The sequence below is a fragment of the Camelina sativa genome, chromosome 4 (genome assembly GCF_030686135.1).
Source record: "Camelina sativa cultivar CO46 ecotype springtype chromosome 4, ASM3068613v1".
NCBI classification, from domain to species: Eukaryota; Viridiplantae; Streptophyta; class Magnoliopsida; order Brassicales; family Brassicaceae; genus Camelina; species Camelina sativa.
In genome coordinates this window covers 30,733,693-30,748,116 of record NC_141883.1, presented here as the reverse complement: position 1 = coordinate 30,748,116, position 14,424 = coordinate 30,733,693, and the positions used below count along the sequence as shown (strand labels likewise).

General features: G+C 38.5%; 2 protein-coding genes across 7 annotated transcripts; both read right to left on the bottom strand.

The window, feature by feature from the left end:
• Positions 1–536: 536 nt before the first annotated feature.
• Positions 537–6,223, bottom strand: LOC104782832 (clathrin interactor EPSIN 2). 6 transcript variants are annotated; one of them, XM_087511880.1, is made up of 14 exons: positions 5,796–6,223; positions 5,044–5,182; positions 4,892–4,943; positions 4,618–4,697; positions 4,452–4,530; positions 4,266–4,349; positions 4,000–4,145; positions 3,412–3,714; positions 3,195–3,236; positions 3,009–3,107; positions 2,742–2,935; positions 2,247–2,482; positions 1,319–2,168; positions 537–1,227 (listed from the first exon to the last, which is right to left on the bottom strand). In XM_087511880.1, exons 2-14 carry the CDS (start codon positions 5,076–5,078, stop codon positions 743–745), a joined length of 2,685 nt encoding a protein of 894 aa, XP_087368006.1. In that variant the 5' UTR covers positions 5,079–5,182; positions 5,796–6,223; the 3' UTR covers positions 537–742. The 6 variants fall into 6 exon arrangements, with proteins under 6 accessions (XP_087368006.1, XP_087368009.1, XP_087368008.1 ...); XM_087511883.1 differs by having other exon boundaries at positions 5,044–5,101; positions 5,796–6,132; XM_087511882.1 differs by having other exon boundaries at positions 5,901–6,132.
• Positions 6,224–8,528: 2,305 nt separating this feature from the next.
• On the bottom strand, positions 8,529–12,620 carry LOC104782831 (uncharacterized). Its single transcript, XM_087511879.1, has 3 exons — positions 11,334–12,620; positions 8,991–11,011; positions 8,529–8,892 (listed from the first exon to the last, which is right to left on the bottom strand). Exons 1-2 carry the CDS (start codon positions 12,370–12,372, stop codon positions 9,027–9,029), a joined length of 3,024 nt encoding a protein of 1,007 aa, XP_087368005.1. The 5' UTR covers positions 12,373–12,620; the 3' UTR covers positions 8,529–8,892; positions 8,991–9,026.
• Positions 12,621–14,424: the final 1,804 nt, after the last annotated feature.

The window sequence follows — 14,424 nt, the reverse complement described above, 5'->3', positions numbered from 1 at the left end:
TAACTATAATAGTAATGGTAGATTGTAGAATTTTCATTAAAATTTAAAAATAATTCTATTTTTGTATATATCTAAGCCGGTTTTGCTGGATTTATCATCAATGATGCGTATTAAAGCTGCGATTGACGCACGTAGAGAATGTGATTCCGACATTGTCATTGTAGCTTAAACTGATACTGGAGCTGATGTTCTCTCCATTTATTTTTGGCTGTAAAGAAATTGCTTGAGCTGGATTCAAAGAACGATGACGCATACTTGGCGTTTACCATTCTCTCTAACAAGCTGGATACATCTCTTTCTATACTACTTTTAAATTATTCAAACGTTATATGGATAATCCCAAACTCTATAATACATTTCACATAAAAGAATAAGATCATGAGAAAGATGCTCAAGTTGATAATTAGCACTGGTTTTGTTCAAAATGTTGGAATTAGGGTAGAAAAGAACAAAAAGAAGAAAAAAAAAAAGCGCTGCTCAAAGGATTATTATTAACCATGGATTGAATTGGAAGAAATTTGTGAACGCTGAGAATCTAGAAATAGGTGATTCTATTGCATTTGGTGAAATATTTTACTTGTTCCGTGAATGAAAAATTGTTGTACACATCTTCAAGGTAAAGAAAAAGAAGTAAACGTGTATATATCAAATTATATGCATATAACAAAAAGGGCAGACCCGAGCAAGGTTTGCCATTCTCACCGTTACAAATTTCACAACAAACTCTCGATTTGGCTTGATATTACCGGTATCCACCACCATAGGATTGTTCAGGGTTGTTGTAACCGCCTTGACCCATCATCGAATTGTAGTTGTTGCCAGGTACGTTTGGGCCACGGACCATCCCTGGGTTTTGTTGTAGCATCGGATAGCCTTGGCCATATCCTCCCATGTTCATGTTCATGCCAGGTCCCATTCCCATACCCATAGGTTGGTTTTGATTCATTCCGACCCCCATACCCATACCCATGGGTTGGTTTTGGTTCATACCTCCATAGCTACCAACACCCATTCCTCCACCCATGGGCATGCCGGAGCCAGTCATTGGATTAGGCGGAGGTCTCATTGCGGTTGCACCGGAACGCCCTAAGCCAGTGCCTGATCCCATGGCTTTACCCATGTTGATAGTAGATGTTGCTGGTGTGTTTGTTGGTTTCTCCAGCCGTTTATCTCTCCTGTTGATCGCCTCGAAGTCAACTCCTATGTCTGCCAATGGATTTGTTTTAGCTGCGCATGAGTAGAAAGAAAAGAAAAAATTGTTAGAAAGTATGCTGAAAACTGGGTTTGATCCAAAATGGTTTGGCGAAATCTATCTTACGTCCAGATATGTTAAAGTTAACAAGCCCCCTGCTCAATGTGTCTGCCCAAACTGATGATTTTGGTTCAAACTTTTTCTGAGGCGGAGGAACAATCTCAATTGCCCCTGTTAAAGGTGTGAGATCTGGATGAGATGATGATGACGTCAAGGAATTTGGCCCAGCTTGTGAAAACATGTCCCCCATGACATCGTTGTTCCCTTGCAGAGTAACAGGTCCAGATTGAGTTCGTTGAGGACCATGGGAAGGCGGCATTCCATGACCCTGGTGTGCCATGAACTGACCAGCTGGTCCACTTGGGGTAGAGTAAGGAGTTTGTGAGCTTGATGAAGTGGCAGTAAATGAATTTTGTGAGCCCGGCTGGTGCATGAAGCCTCCACTGTTAAACGGCATGGCTCCAGTCATATTTTGAGAATGAGGAACCATGTTATATGGTTGTACAGCTTGTCCAAACGGAGTTTGCCCGGGCTGGTTTGGAGCTGTAGATACTGTTGGCTGAGAATGAAAGCCTTCGTACATGTTGTTTCCACTGGGAGGAAACTGAGATGTTGGTATTGAAGGACCAGATTGTTGAGGGAGTGAAACTGGAGGTCCAGATGGTGGGAGAATGCCAGCAAGAATATCAATATCACTCTGAGATGTAGCAAACTGCTCTTGAGGAAAACCTGGTGAGTTTGATGGAGGTTGCACATTCTGAGAAGCAGGATCAGGATTGGCAACGGCCGAGAATGAGTCTCCAAAGCCAAAGTTATGAGCAGTATCAGGAGCTCCAAAATTCTGCTGTGGGGTTGAGTCGGCGTCAGTAGAAGTGAAGGCTTTGAAAGGAGAGTCACCAAATGGGTCATCAAATGACTGCACAATCCAAACACCAGTCATCAATAACCATAGGAAACCATTATAATCTTCAGAGTCCAAGCTCAGTGTATATACCTGAGTTGATGGCTGAGATGTAGAAAACGAGGGAGCTGGACCATCGCTTGCTTGTCCATTGGTTTCAACGGAGGTAGAATCAGCTGGTACAATTGCCAATGCGTTTGATGAAAATACGTCTGCAAGGGAGCCAAGCAAGTCCATCTCAACACTGTTCGAGGCAGGAGGGGCAGACATAGAAGCAACAGTTGGAGGATCTGTAACACCATCTGTAGATACATATGCTGGAGGGCCAGCTGGAAAAGTAAAGAAACACAACGCCCACACTTAGAACAAGCAGAGTTTGATAAGATAGAAATTTACAATACAATCATCCACCCTCCAGTTAAGTGCCTTGAAACATTTACTAAATTAGTTATTGAATAAGATTTTCTGATTTATCAATGAACATTTATCTCTATGCAGCCGAGGAGTTTGGAAGACAAAGAAAAACAAAGAAAATATCTCAAGATATAACAAAATAGAAACGAATGAGTTGCAAAACTTTCTCTGTACCTGAAAACGCACCACGTGGATCAAATTCATCAAAAGTCTCAACTTTCTGAGAAGGTGATTCATTAACAAAAGTAACAGGTTTATTGTCTGTCCTGGGTCCAGTAGAAGGAGAAGCAGCCCCTGGAGCAGTAACTTGAGGACGAGGAGGAGAAGCAGCTCCTGGAACAGTAACTTGTGGGGTCTCCCCACCATCCCTGGCATAGAAAGATTCATCAGCACCAATAAAAACCAAAGTAGCTCTAAATTAACAAAGTAGAAAATTATCACCTTTCACTGTATACAGGGCTGCGTGATTCACTGACAGCTTCTTCATAACTGGGTGGGGCGCCAATATTTTGTTCAGAAAACTTCCTCTCGAGCCGCCCTCTATCATATAATCCGGAAAGAAGGTGAGATGAGTTGAAATACAATAAAAGAAGGACTAAACTTCAGCAAAAACATATCGGAAATTACCTCCCATCCTGAGAATTGTCATCAGCTCGAGCACCACTGCCCCTACAGGACAAAAAGGAGTGTTTCATTTAAAAATTACATCGTGCTTTTTTCTTAATCAAAGACATCTACGATTCAAAATCAATATGTTCCATCCAAATTTTGATTAATTTTCAAAGTTGTTCCCCTTCATTTTTTATATCAGCTTAGGCGAGTTCAACTTAAATTCAAACATTACCGTGATGAAGAATGGCCATCATCTTCCCTCTCCCTTTCGGAACTCCTACCTCGTGACCCATAGTTATCAACACTTCTGCTCCTACCCCTGTAATCATCATCCCTATTACCATCTCTTCCATACCGGTCTTCAGAGTCTCTGGAATAACGATCTCCATCACGACTATTTCTATCATCATCTCTGTAACCATATTCTCTTTCTCTTCCATAACTACTTCGCTCTTCATCCCGGCTTCCATAATCATATTTGTCCCCATATCCGCCTGAAGGCTTATACATTCCACCGGGTGCTGAGCTGCGATACCTGTTGTAAAATAATGTCAGATTGATATGTTGCAGGCTTGCAGCATAATTCGAATGAACCAAAAGAGATGTCTTTTTCTTTTCTCTTGAGTATAAAAAACTTTCAAAAATCAGAAGCTAATATTGTACTGTTGAAGGGACACCACTACAAATTAATAGACTACTGAGAGGTATGATAATAGTTGTAAGCCACTAGCAACATGAAATCAAACGAGTGTCCAGGAGACTCACACAGAAAGGAAACTATCCAGCAGTTCCAGAAAGATACAATGACAACGAAACTTACTTATCTCTGTTAGCAGCAGCCTTCTGTCTGACCTCGGCTATTCTTTCTTTGTCATTCACCAAAGCCACCAGGCTCTGTGATTTCTTCCTCACATTGCTTCCTTGATCTCTACCACCGGAATCAATATACTGAAAGTCGGACAATGTCTGCCACAAGGAACATGGACATAAATATATGAGTAAGATAGTCAACTACTGCGGTACAACACAAAAGGGTTCTCTTGATGTTGAATACTTCCAAAATAAATTACTCTAGGTGGTCATTACCGAAATTTGATATGCACGTTCTCTAATCTCGTCTATAACACGTTCTGATCCATGGCCTACCATGTATTCCAAAACTGTCAAAGCCTGAAGGAGAAAGAGAAGAGGTAAACAACAGGAAATACTTTCGTCACTGCGACAGAAATTGAAAACAAATTAAGCGAGCAAGGCAATTACAATAATGTTTACCTTATAGACATGCCGCCAGTTTTTTCCAGTGTCACTAAGGCGTTTCCATATGACCCCCATGATCAGCTGGTATTCATGACTGCAAATAGAAGTGACATTTATATAATTCCTGTGCAACGTAAAATTCACAGCAAAATATAAGCAGTTGGAAGGTGGTCGTAGTTACTAATTTCTGGAAGCTTGAGCAAGATCAGCAAGAAGTGATCCATGTGGACCCCATGGCTCATTGCTAGTAGCATCTAGGACCTGAAAAGGAGAAAGCAGAGGCAAGACAGGAAAAATATGTTGGACATCTAGCTTTAAATTATTCAGCAAAGACGATGAGTGCAACCAAGAAGAATCAAAACCAGTAACTAAATCCCGGCTTCAGCAGAATTTTAATGAAAACAAAAAAAAAACAAAAAAAAAAAACAGAAGAAGAAGCAAAGAGCATCCTATACCTTCTGTTCCACTCCAGGGACTTTGAGCACTTTCTTGTTAACCTCTCTCTTACTGAAAAAGTAAACGGAACATAAAATTAAGGATCGTTCTTGGAAAAGTAAATAAAACACACACGGATTGACATTGAGAAAACTCATTTCATAATGCTTACAGGTCTCTGACAGTTTGGCCGAAGACTTTCTTCATCTTCGTATATGTTCCAAGAACAACTGTATCTTAAACAAATGTTTTTTAAACGCCTTCTATGGAGTCAGTCCGTTGTAAAACTAGTATAAGCACCTCTTTTTTAGCTGTCAACATTCCAAAGAAAGACATATATATATATATATATATCACCACAAAATGTATAGGACAAAGAAAAAGAAACAAACAAACACCATTCAAAATGAATCAATCTTCAGCATAACCTCACATTTTTATCAACGTATGAATCCAATTACACACACACACACACACACAATCGTAAGAGCCAATACATCAAAATCCATTGAATTGAGGAACGGACACACAGAAAAAAAAAAAAAAAAAATCAATCAGCAATGATCGAATAATCTTTGTGCTCAGATTCAAACTAAACATCCTAAGGGAATTACAAAATCGCCAGCTCGCATCAAACGAATTAAAAAAATTTAAAAAAAAAATGCGAGTCCTAAGCAGACGCAAAATTCAGAAGGTAACGAACGAAGCTCCCAGAAGATCTCGTAAGCTAATAAAATCTCCCAAAAAGAGACGTCCACAAAATAAGCTCGCATCAAATCACATCCAACATAAGATGAAAATTGAAAACTCAACCGCGAAAATTCCAAAATGGAAACACATAGATCTAACAATAAAAAAATCAATGAGACCAAAAAAAAAAAAAAACAAGGAATCTGTTCTTTAAAAAGAAGCGAGAGATCGTACCTGCAGAAATGTAAGAAACTTGATCAGAATCGGATCGGTGGATCTGTGAGGAGATGTAACAGACCGATAAGAAACGCTTTGAGGAAGCTTTGTGATTCGAAGGACCTGGGAGGAAGATGAGATTGTCTCCTCCACCTTTTTGCCTGCGTTTTAGCTTTTCCAAACTTTGGCTCCGATCCTCTCTCTAGAAAATTTCCGAGTTAGAGAGAGAGAGAGGAAGACACAGCAGCCAGCCAGGAAGGAAATTTCAATAGATAAAAATTTAAAAATATATAAAATGGAAAGAAAAAAAAGTGAGAAAAAAAATATAAAATTAAAAATAATAATAAGACAGCGCAACGAATAAACACGGAGAATATTATTATTAAGCAAAAGGGCTCTCCAAAATCATTCATACATTACATACTTGAATAAAGGGCAAATGTCATGAAAACCCACTTTCTCCTAAAGTATTGTCACAAAAACCCATTTTCCACTCATGGTATACTTTCCTAAGTTTTTTGCTTATGTGTCCACTTTCCTTTTACATTTTTGCCCTTACTAACAACTTATCTCTCTTTCTCTCCTTCTTTTCTCTCTTTTTCTCTTCTTTTTTGTTGTTAACACTTTAACAAAGTAAAATATATTTATTTGTTATCATAAAACAAATTTTCTATTTATTTATATAAAATATGTTATGATTATATATTTTCTACATTTTAAGATAAATTAGCCACTAGAAGCATACTACACAATAAACATGGTCATTATTAATCTCAAAGCCTATCCACCAAATTCTTGGACACAATAAACATGGTCATTATTAAACATGGTCATTATTAATCTCAAAGCCTATCCACCAAATTCTGCTCATGTAAAGAATGAGCAAGATATTATAAGATAAGTATCCATAACTACTAATCCACATGATTGATATTCAATGTTCTAAATAAATCAATGTTGTTAATTTTTATTTTGTTTATTAACCACTTATGAGTGTATATGTTTCTAGACCAACACAAAATATGAAGCAAGGAGCTCATGGTGTCTATGGATTTAATTGTGTGGATGTTGTATGATGATTCTTTGGTCTGTCTACATTGGTATCCACAAAAAAATATCCACATGATCACATCCATAGCCACCATTCAACTGCTATTCTTCAGCTTAATGTCTAGATATGCTTTGTAAATCCATGGAGACCTATCCACAGTTTTTCTATCCACTAAACTTTGTTTTTTTTTTTTTTAAAGTGAATAGTTTTGGTTTTAGGTTCAAGGGTTTATGTTCTAGGATTTAAAATTTAGAATTAAAGGGTTTTGTACTTATTTGGTCTATGTTGTGTTATGGATAATATGCTATGGATAAAGATCTAACCAAATTTATGTATGTATATTTTGTATGAATAAACACAAGTAACTATCTATTAACAATACTGCAATTGATTATCTACTTATAATTGAACAAATGTTCAACGACTGATGGATACTGTATAATCTAAAAATTCATAAAAAATATAGCAATATGTATCTTAAAATGTAGAAAATATATAATCATAACATATTTTATATAAATAAATAGAAAATTTGTTTTATGATAACAAATAAATATATTTTACTTTGTTAAAGTGTTAACAACAAAAAGAAGAGAAAAAGAGAGAAAAAAAGGAGAGAAAGAGAGGTAAGTTGTTAGTAAGGGCAAAAATGTAAAAGGAAATTGGACACATAAGCAAAAAACTTGAGAAAGTATACCATGAGTGGAAAGTGGGTTTTTGTGACAGAACTCAACCCAAAGTGGATTTTCATGACATTCACCCTTGTATAAATTGTATGTTCATAAAAACAAAATCACAGCTGTTTCTTCTTCATCTTCCTATTATTTTTTAATTTGAGTTACTTTGGTCTCTGCACGTTTTATTAGTTTTTCCATTCTTATTTTTACAGTTTGCTTTATTCTAACTTTTCTTGTGTGACACAATTATGCTTTCTCTTCTTATTTTATCTAGTGGAGTAAGAAGCTGATGTACCATTCATTACCATAGTAGAACAAATGTTGTCCATAACAGTCATAAGTTATTCAAAAAAAAAAAAAAAAAAAGTAATTTTTATCAATAAAAAATTGACGGTGACAAAAATAAATAAAAAGTCGAAATAGTACTAAATACACGTTTTAGTCAAACGGGCCTCAAATTCCCATCAGCCCAACACCTTACAACTACTCCACTTATTTCGAGTCTCCGACAATAAATAACCAATTTTAGGTTCCCATATACTTTGGTTCGATTTTTTCGTTTAAATTAGGTATTATAAGCTAAAAATAAGTTTGATATGAATTTTTTCCCAACAAGTTGAAAATTTTATTTTTAGTATATGTAGTGTTGGGTCCAATTTGGTTTTTTTTATTCACCATATTTTTTAATTTATTTTTTAAAGGAATCAAACAAACATCCCAAAGTAAAAAGAGATGAAAGTGATTAGTTGAGTGAAAGTGATTCTCTGACGTACAAACATAACACAATTTAGTAATAAGCCAATAAGGTCAAAGAGATGTGTTACATCCGCTTTCCAGCTTTTGAAGCAATGATCACTTTCTATGTAAAGAACATATGGAAACGATGTCGTGCCCAACCTCACAAGAATGTCTTTCTTTTTCTTTTTAACTTTGTCGTTGGAACTATATATGTTTTCTAAGATAGAGAATGTTATGAGTGTGTGTGTATACCTAATACTCGAAAATAAAATTAGAAAGAAGAAAGAAGAAACTGAACTTTGTTTTATATGCTAACAACTCTCTCATTACAAGAATAACAAAATAGAAAATGTATGCACAACAATTAAATTACCAAAACCCACTTTTTTTTTACTTAACAACAAAAGTGAACATAGAAGAGTATGATACGATCTAAAAGGGTCTTGTAAACAATTTTGACTTGATGAAGATGCAAAGATCATAATGATGCACAAGTGGAAGATGAGCGACATTGAAGAAGACGAAGTGATGATGTGGTTCGTTGTTATAGATGCATCCTTTCTGATTTCCACGCGACGATCCTTATTTGGTTCACTTCTTCTCCTCTTTGACTTTGACCCTTCCTTTATTTCATTTTTTAAAAGAAAACCTATCAAGAAGAAATTGAGATATTTTGTTTAGGGGATAGTACTTACTAAAACGGATGATATTGGAGTATGTTAAAGACTATAGGAGCGTTGGAATTACTTGAATAATGGGGAAATTTTGTTGAATTTGAAGAGCCTAGTAATGTGTGGGAGGTGGGGGAGAAGCGTAGATGTAGACGGGAGGTGGAGGAGATTTTACTGGTGGTGGTGGAGAGCTGTAGACGTATGGTGGTGGTGGGGATTTAACCGGAGGTGGTGGTGAAGAGTAATGGTATGGTGGAGGAGGAGACTTGACTGGAGGGGGTGGTGAATGATAGTAGTATGGTGGTGGTGGAGATTTAACCGGAGGGGGTGGTGAATGGTAGTAGTATGGTGGTGGTGGAGACTTAACCGGAGGGGGTGGTGAGTGATAATAGTATGGAGGAGGGGGAGATTTCACTGGAGGGGGAGGAGAGTGATAGTAGTATGGGGGAGGAGGAGACTTGACTGGAGGGGGTGGTGAATGATAGTAGTATGGTGGTGGGGGAGACTTAACCGGAGGGGGTGGTGAATGATAGTAGTATGGTGGTGGGGGAGACTTAACCGGAGGAGGCGGTGAATGATAGTAGTATGGTGGTGGGGGAGACTTAACCGGAGGAGGCGGTGAATGATAGTAGTATGGTGGTGGTGGAGATTTAACCGGAGGGGGTGGTGAATGGTAGTAGTATGGTGGTGGTGGAGACTTAACTGGAGGGGGTGGTGAGTGATAATAGTATGGAGGAGGGGGAGATTTCAATGGAGGGGGAGGAGAGTGATAGTAGTATGGGGGAGGAGGAGACTTGACTGGAGGGGGTGGTGAATGATAGTAGTATGGTGGTGGGGGAGACTTAACCGGAGGGGGTGGTGAATGATAGTAGTATGGTGGTGGGGGAGACTTAACCGGAGGAGGCGGTGAATGATAGTAGTATGGTGGTGGGGGAGACTTAACCGGAGGAGGCGGTGAATGATAGTAGTATGGTGTTGGAGTGTGAGTTGGCGGTGGTGGAGACTTGTAGACATAGGTTGGAGTAGGAGGAGGTGGCGACTTGTAGACATAAGTAGGGGTTGGTGGTGGTGGTGACTTATAGACGTATGTTGGAGTCGGCGGTGGTGGTGACTTGTAGACATAAGTCGGAGTTGGTGGTGGAGGAGACTTATAGACATATGTCGGGGTTGGAGGAGGCGGGGACTTGTAGACGTAAGTAGGGGTTGGCGGTGGTGGTGATTTGTAGACATAGGTCGGAGTTGGTGGTGGAGGAGACTTGTAGACATAAGTATGGGTTGGAGGAGGCGGGGACTTGTAGACATAGGTCGGAGTCGGTGGTGGAGGAGACTTGTAGACATATGTTGGGATTGGAGGAGGCGGAGACTTGTAGACATAGGTCGGAGTTGGTGGTGGAGGGGACTTGTAGACATATGTTGGGGTTGGAGGTGGCGGTGACTTGTAAACGTAAGTCGGAGTTGGCGGTGGTGGAGATTTGTAGACATAGGTTGGGGTTGGAGGAGGCGGAGACTTGTAGACATAGGTCGGAGTTGGTGGTGGAGGAGACTTGTAGACATATGTTGGGGTTGGAGGAGGCGGAGACTTATAGACATATGTTGGGGTTGGAGGAGGCGGAGACTTGTAGACATAGATCGGGGTTGGTGGTGGAGGAGACTTGTAGACATATGTTGGGGTTGGAGGTGGCGGTGACTTGTAAACGTAAGTAGGAGTTGGCGGTGGTGGAGATTTGTAGACATAGGTTGGAGCCGGTGGTGGTGGGGACTTGTAGTAGTAAGGAGGATGGTAAGGTGCCGGTTTGTGACATTCTCCGTAAGGTTTCTTTGGTGCATAAGCAAAGGACTTAGCATAAAGAACAACCTCGTCCTTTGTCTTCGATTTCACGTGAAGTTTAGCACCCTTTTTACCCCAATGGTAATCTGTGGGAATGTTACATGGTGAGCCCTTAGGCGGTGCGTGAAGCTTGGCCGTGCACACATCACCTCCGTATTTACGGTAGTTGTATCCCTTAACGGTGATTGCGTATTTACCATTGTTCTTGGTCTTTCCGTATGCCTTAACCGTCTTGTCACCGGCCTTACAAGTCACTTCCACAACAGCACCTAAAATGACAAAAACAAATTATGTTAAAATCTAAAATATTATTTCCTGTCCTTATAGTTGGTATCCACAAAATCGATTTTGCTTGTTCGATCTCTTTGGATTGTTTAAGTCAATAACAGATTCTTGTCTTTTTCTTGACTTAATATCGTTTTCTTTTCTCCACTAATGAAATAATCTATACTACATGCAACCACCACTTTACAATACAATGCTACAAGCATATAGTTTATCCTAGAATTAATCATCAAATATAACATATCTTATCTAGTCAAGTAAGGAATTTGCTAAGATTAAAATTCATTATTGAACACATGGAAATACCTTGGAGATGCTTCTTATCATGAGACTTTTTGGGGTGAGTCCAGTCATAACATCTGTAACAATACACTTTACCAACAACTTTGAAGACAAGTGGATGTGGGTGTGGGTGAGGATGAGGGTATGACACCGGAGGAGGTGGTGATGAGTAGTAGTACGGTGGTGTGTATGACTTTGGCGGTGGTGGTGGTGATGAGTATACATATGGAGGAGGGGGGGATTTAACCGGAGGGGGTGGGGAGTTGTAGTAGTATGGAGGAGGGAGAGATTTAACTGGAGGGGGTGGGTAGTTGTAGTAGTATAGAGGAGGAGGAGATTTAACCGGAGGGGGTGGTGAATGATAGTAATATGGTGGTGGTGGAGACTTAACCGGAGGGGGTGGTGAATGATAGTAGTACGGTGGTGGCGGAGACTTAACTGGAGGGGGTGGTGAGTGATAATAGTATGGAGGAGGGGGAGATTTCACTGGAGGGGGAGGAGAGTGATAGTAGTATGGGGGAGGAGGAGACTTGACTGGAGGGGGTGGTGAATGATAGTAGTATGGTGGTGGAGGAGACTTAACCGGAGGGGGTGGTGAATGATAGTAGTATGGTGGTGGCGGAGACTTAACAGGAGGGGGCGGTGAGTGATAATAGTATGGGGGAGGAGGAGACTTCACTGGAGGGGGCGGTGAATGATAGTAATAAGGAGGAGGTGGAGATTTAACCGCCGGCGGCGGTGAATGATAGTAGTACGGTGGGGGAGGTGACTTAACTGGTGGCGGCGGTGAATGATAGTAGTATGGTGGGGGAGGTGACTTAACTGAGGGCGGCGGTGAATGATAGTAATAAGGAGGAGGAGGAGATTTGACCGGTGGGGGAGGAGATTTGTATTCATAAGGAGGTGGCGGAGATTTAACCGGAGGCGGTGGAGATTTGTACTCGTAAGGTGGCGGAGGAGAGCTATAGTAGTAAGGTTCGGTAGCCATAGCCGAGCCAACGAGTAACGCCAACATGGCGACTACCCATTGAGCCTTGGCATGACTCCATGCAGGAGTCGCCATTCTTCACCTGATAATTTTCAGTCTTGGTTAAGACTATCTTTGTTTTCTCCAATATTATTTAAGAAGAAAAAATGTCTTTGTTTTTGAGGAAGATGAAGAAGAAGTGATTGATTGTGTTTCTGCATGGAAATGAGTTGTTTTTATAGTGAAAAAAGTAGTCGTTGGAGGTGGGCTTTGTTCATAAGGGACCAATTCAATATCTTCGTTATTTTTTTCTTTCTTCTAGGTTTTGTTATTTTAATTTCGTTATTAGCTGGCAATTATTGGTTTTGTTAGTTTTATAATAAACAAGCTAAATAGATCAGGAAATTTCCACTGTCTGAGAAAACTAATCTCCAACCACCGGATTGAAATAAAGCCAAACTAATTCTAATTGATATAATTATACATAGATATGTCAATCAGACCATTTTAAAAAAATAGATGCTATACTATTGGATGCTAGTTAAGCTATGTTAATCACAATGACATCTACCACAATCATTTTCGGTGATATAATTTCTTTTTTATATTTACCGACATTCCATAATTGTTAAAATCGTGTTTCTTACACACTCGTATACGTATACAGTCAAAAGAAAGCTATAAAATAATTCATAGTAAATGATTACACGCAAAAAGATGTTAATAAACTTGTGTCATGGGTGCTCGAAGTTTTGGGGGAAGAGGACCACAAATTTTCCGATCATGCATATAACAATGTGGTGCCAGAACGTTCCTAATTTTTCCAAAGTCATAAATTTAGAAACTACAAATATATAGTACAAAAAACACTTAATGCTTTTGAAAAACCACACATCATATATAGAAAGGTAATTAAAACCTTAACAAGCAAAAAAAAATGTACAGAAAAGGATTATGAGTAAAGTCAAATGTCTTAAAATGTCTGACGACATAAGAAACCTACGCGATCAATGGGAAGACAGCTGTATTTTAAGATGAAACCGAGTTATATAATACAAAGTTTCAATTAAACTAAACCAGATCAAATTTAACACCAACGACTTTGATTTGTGACATAAAAATGGATTTTAATATATGCGAGGTAGCGTCTTGTGACTCGGTGTATAATACCGCGTCGACTCGCTTCACACTTATCTACTGTAGTTTTTAATAGTATAAGTGTATAACATAACCTAAAATTTAGTTCCGTTTAGAATTTGAGTCGTGTCATATAATTGACCTTTCAAAAAAAAAATCTTCGGTTACTCCTTGTTGATCGTATACTTTTTCATTGTATGCACAGAAGGACATATTAAGTATAGAGTGCATGTGCAATCTCAATTACGAGTAATGTAATCGTGACAAAAGAAAATATAGCATGTTGAGTGAAACTTACTGTTAGTGGGATTGCAGGCTTTATCGTGGTTGTAATAACATGAACAGAGTAATTTAAACCTTTGTACTCGTATTTTTATGATACATCAAATTATATGACTAGGTTCATGGTATTATGGCACATGAGAAATCAATGTCATGACCTTATCAAAACTTAATTGCAATTCATAATTCGAAACAAAGTCAAGTTATTCTTGTTTTCCAGATTTGGAAACTCTCTGCTGTAACACACAAATGGTTATATGTAAAAGACAAGGAAAGACAGAAGTGAAGATATGAACATTAAAGGAAATAATTTCAAACTGCAAGCATAAATGTAGGTTGAAATTTTTTTAACGTGCAAAGAAATAATTATTTATGTCGTCAAAAAGTATAATTATTTATACGTTTTCCCAAAGAAGGTGCAGAAAAATTGTACTTAGGCTACCCACATTATTATAAATTTCTCCTAACAAAAAGCATGTAAATGCTGGGAGATATTAAACAAAAATGGTTATAGCTAGACTGGTCAATTAATTTGAGCTTATATATATACGTATAATGCTTTTATATATGATACATACGTTTGTGGTGGGACTTCTTATAGTTTTTCTTTCAATTTATAACTTTCCGGTCTATATATCAGTGTGTTACAGTATGTGCTTAGCTTATTACTACGTTTTTTTCTATCTTCATAATTTTGATAGTAATTCTAAAACTTTAACTATCAATTAT

Excerpts from the sequence above, each read along its gene's own strand:
- LOC104782831 (XM_087511879.1), bottom strand. The coding sequence starts at position 12,372 with ATGGCGACTCCTGCATGGAGTCATGCCAAGGCTCAATGGGTAGTCGCC. Across the intron at positions 11,012-11,333 it reads TGATAAGAAGCATCTCCAAG|GTGCTGTTGTGGAAGTGACT; the intron begins GTATTTCCATGT and ends TTGTCATTTTAG.
- LOC104782832 (XM_087511880.1), bottom strand. The coding sequence starts at position 5,078 with ATGAAGAAAGTCTTCGGCCAAACTGTCAGAGACCT. Across the intron at positions 3,108-3,194 it reads GACAATTCTCAGGATGGGAG|AGGGCGGCTCGAGAGGAAGT; the intron begins GTAATTTCCGAT and ends ATTATATGATAG. Across the intron at positions 1,228-1,318 it reads TAACTTTAACATATCTGGAC|CTAAAACAAATCCATTGGCA; the intron begins GTAAGATAGATT and ends ACTCATGCGCAG.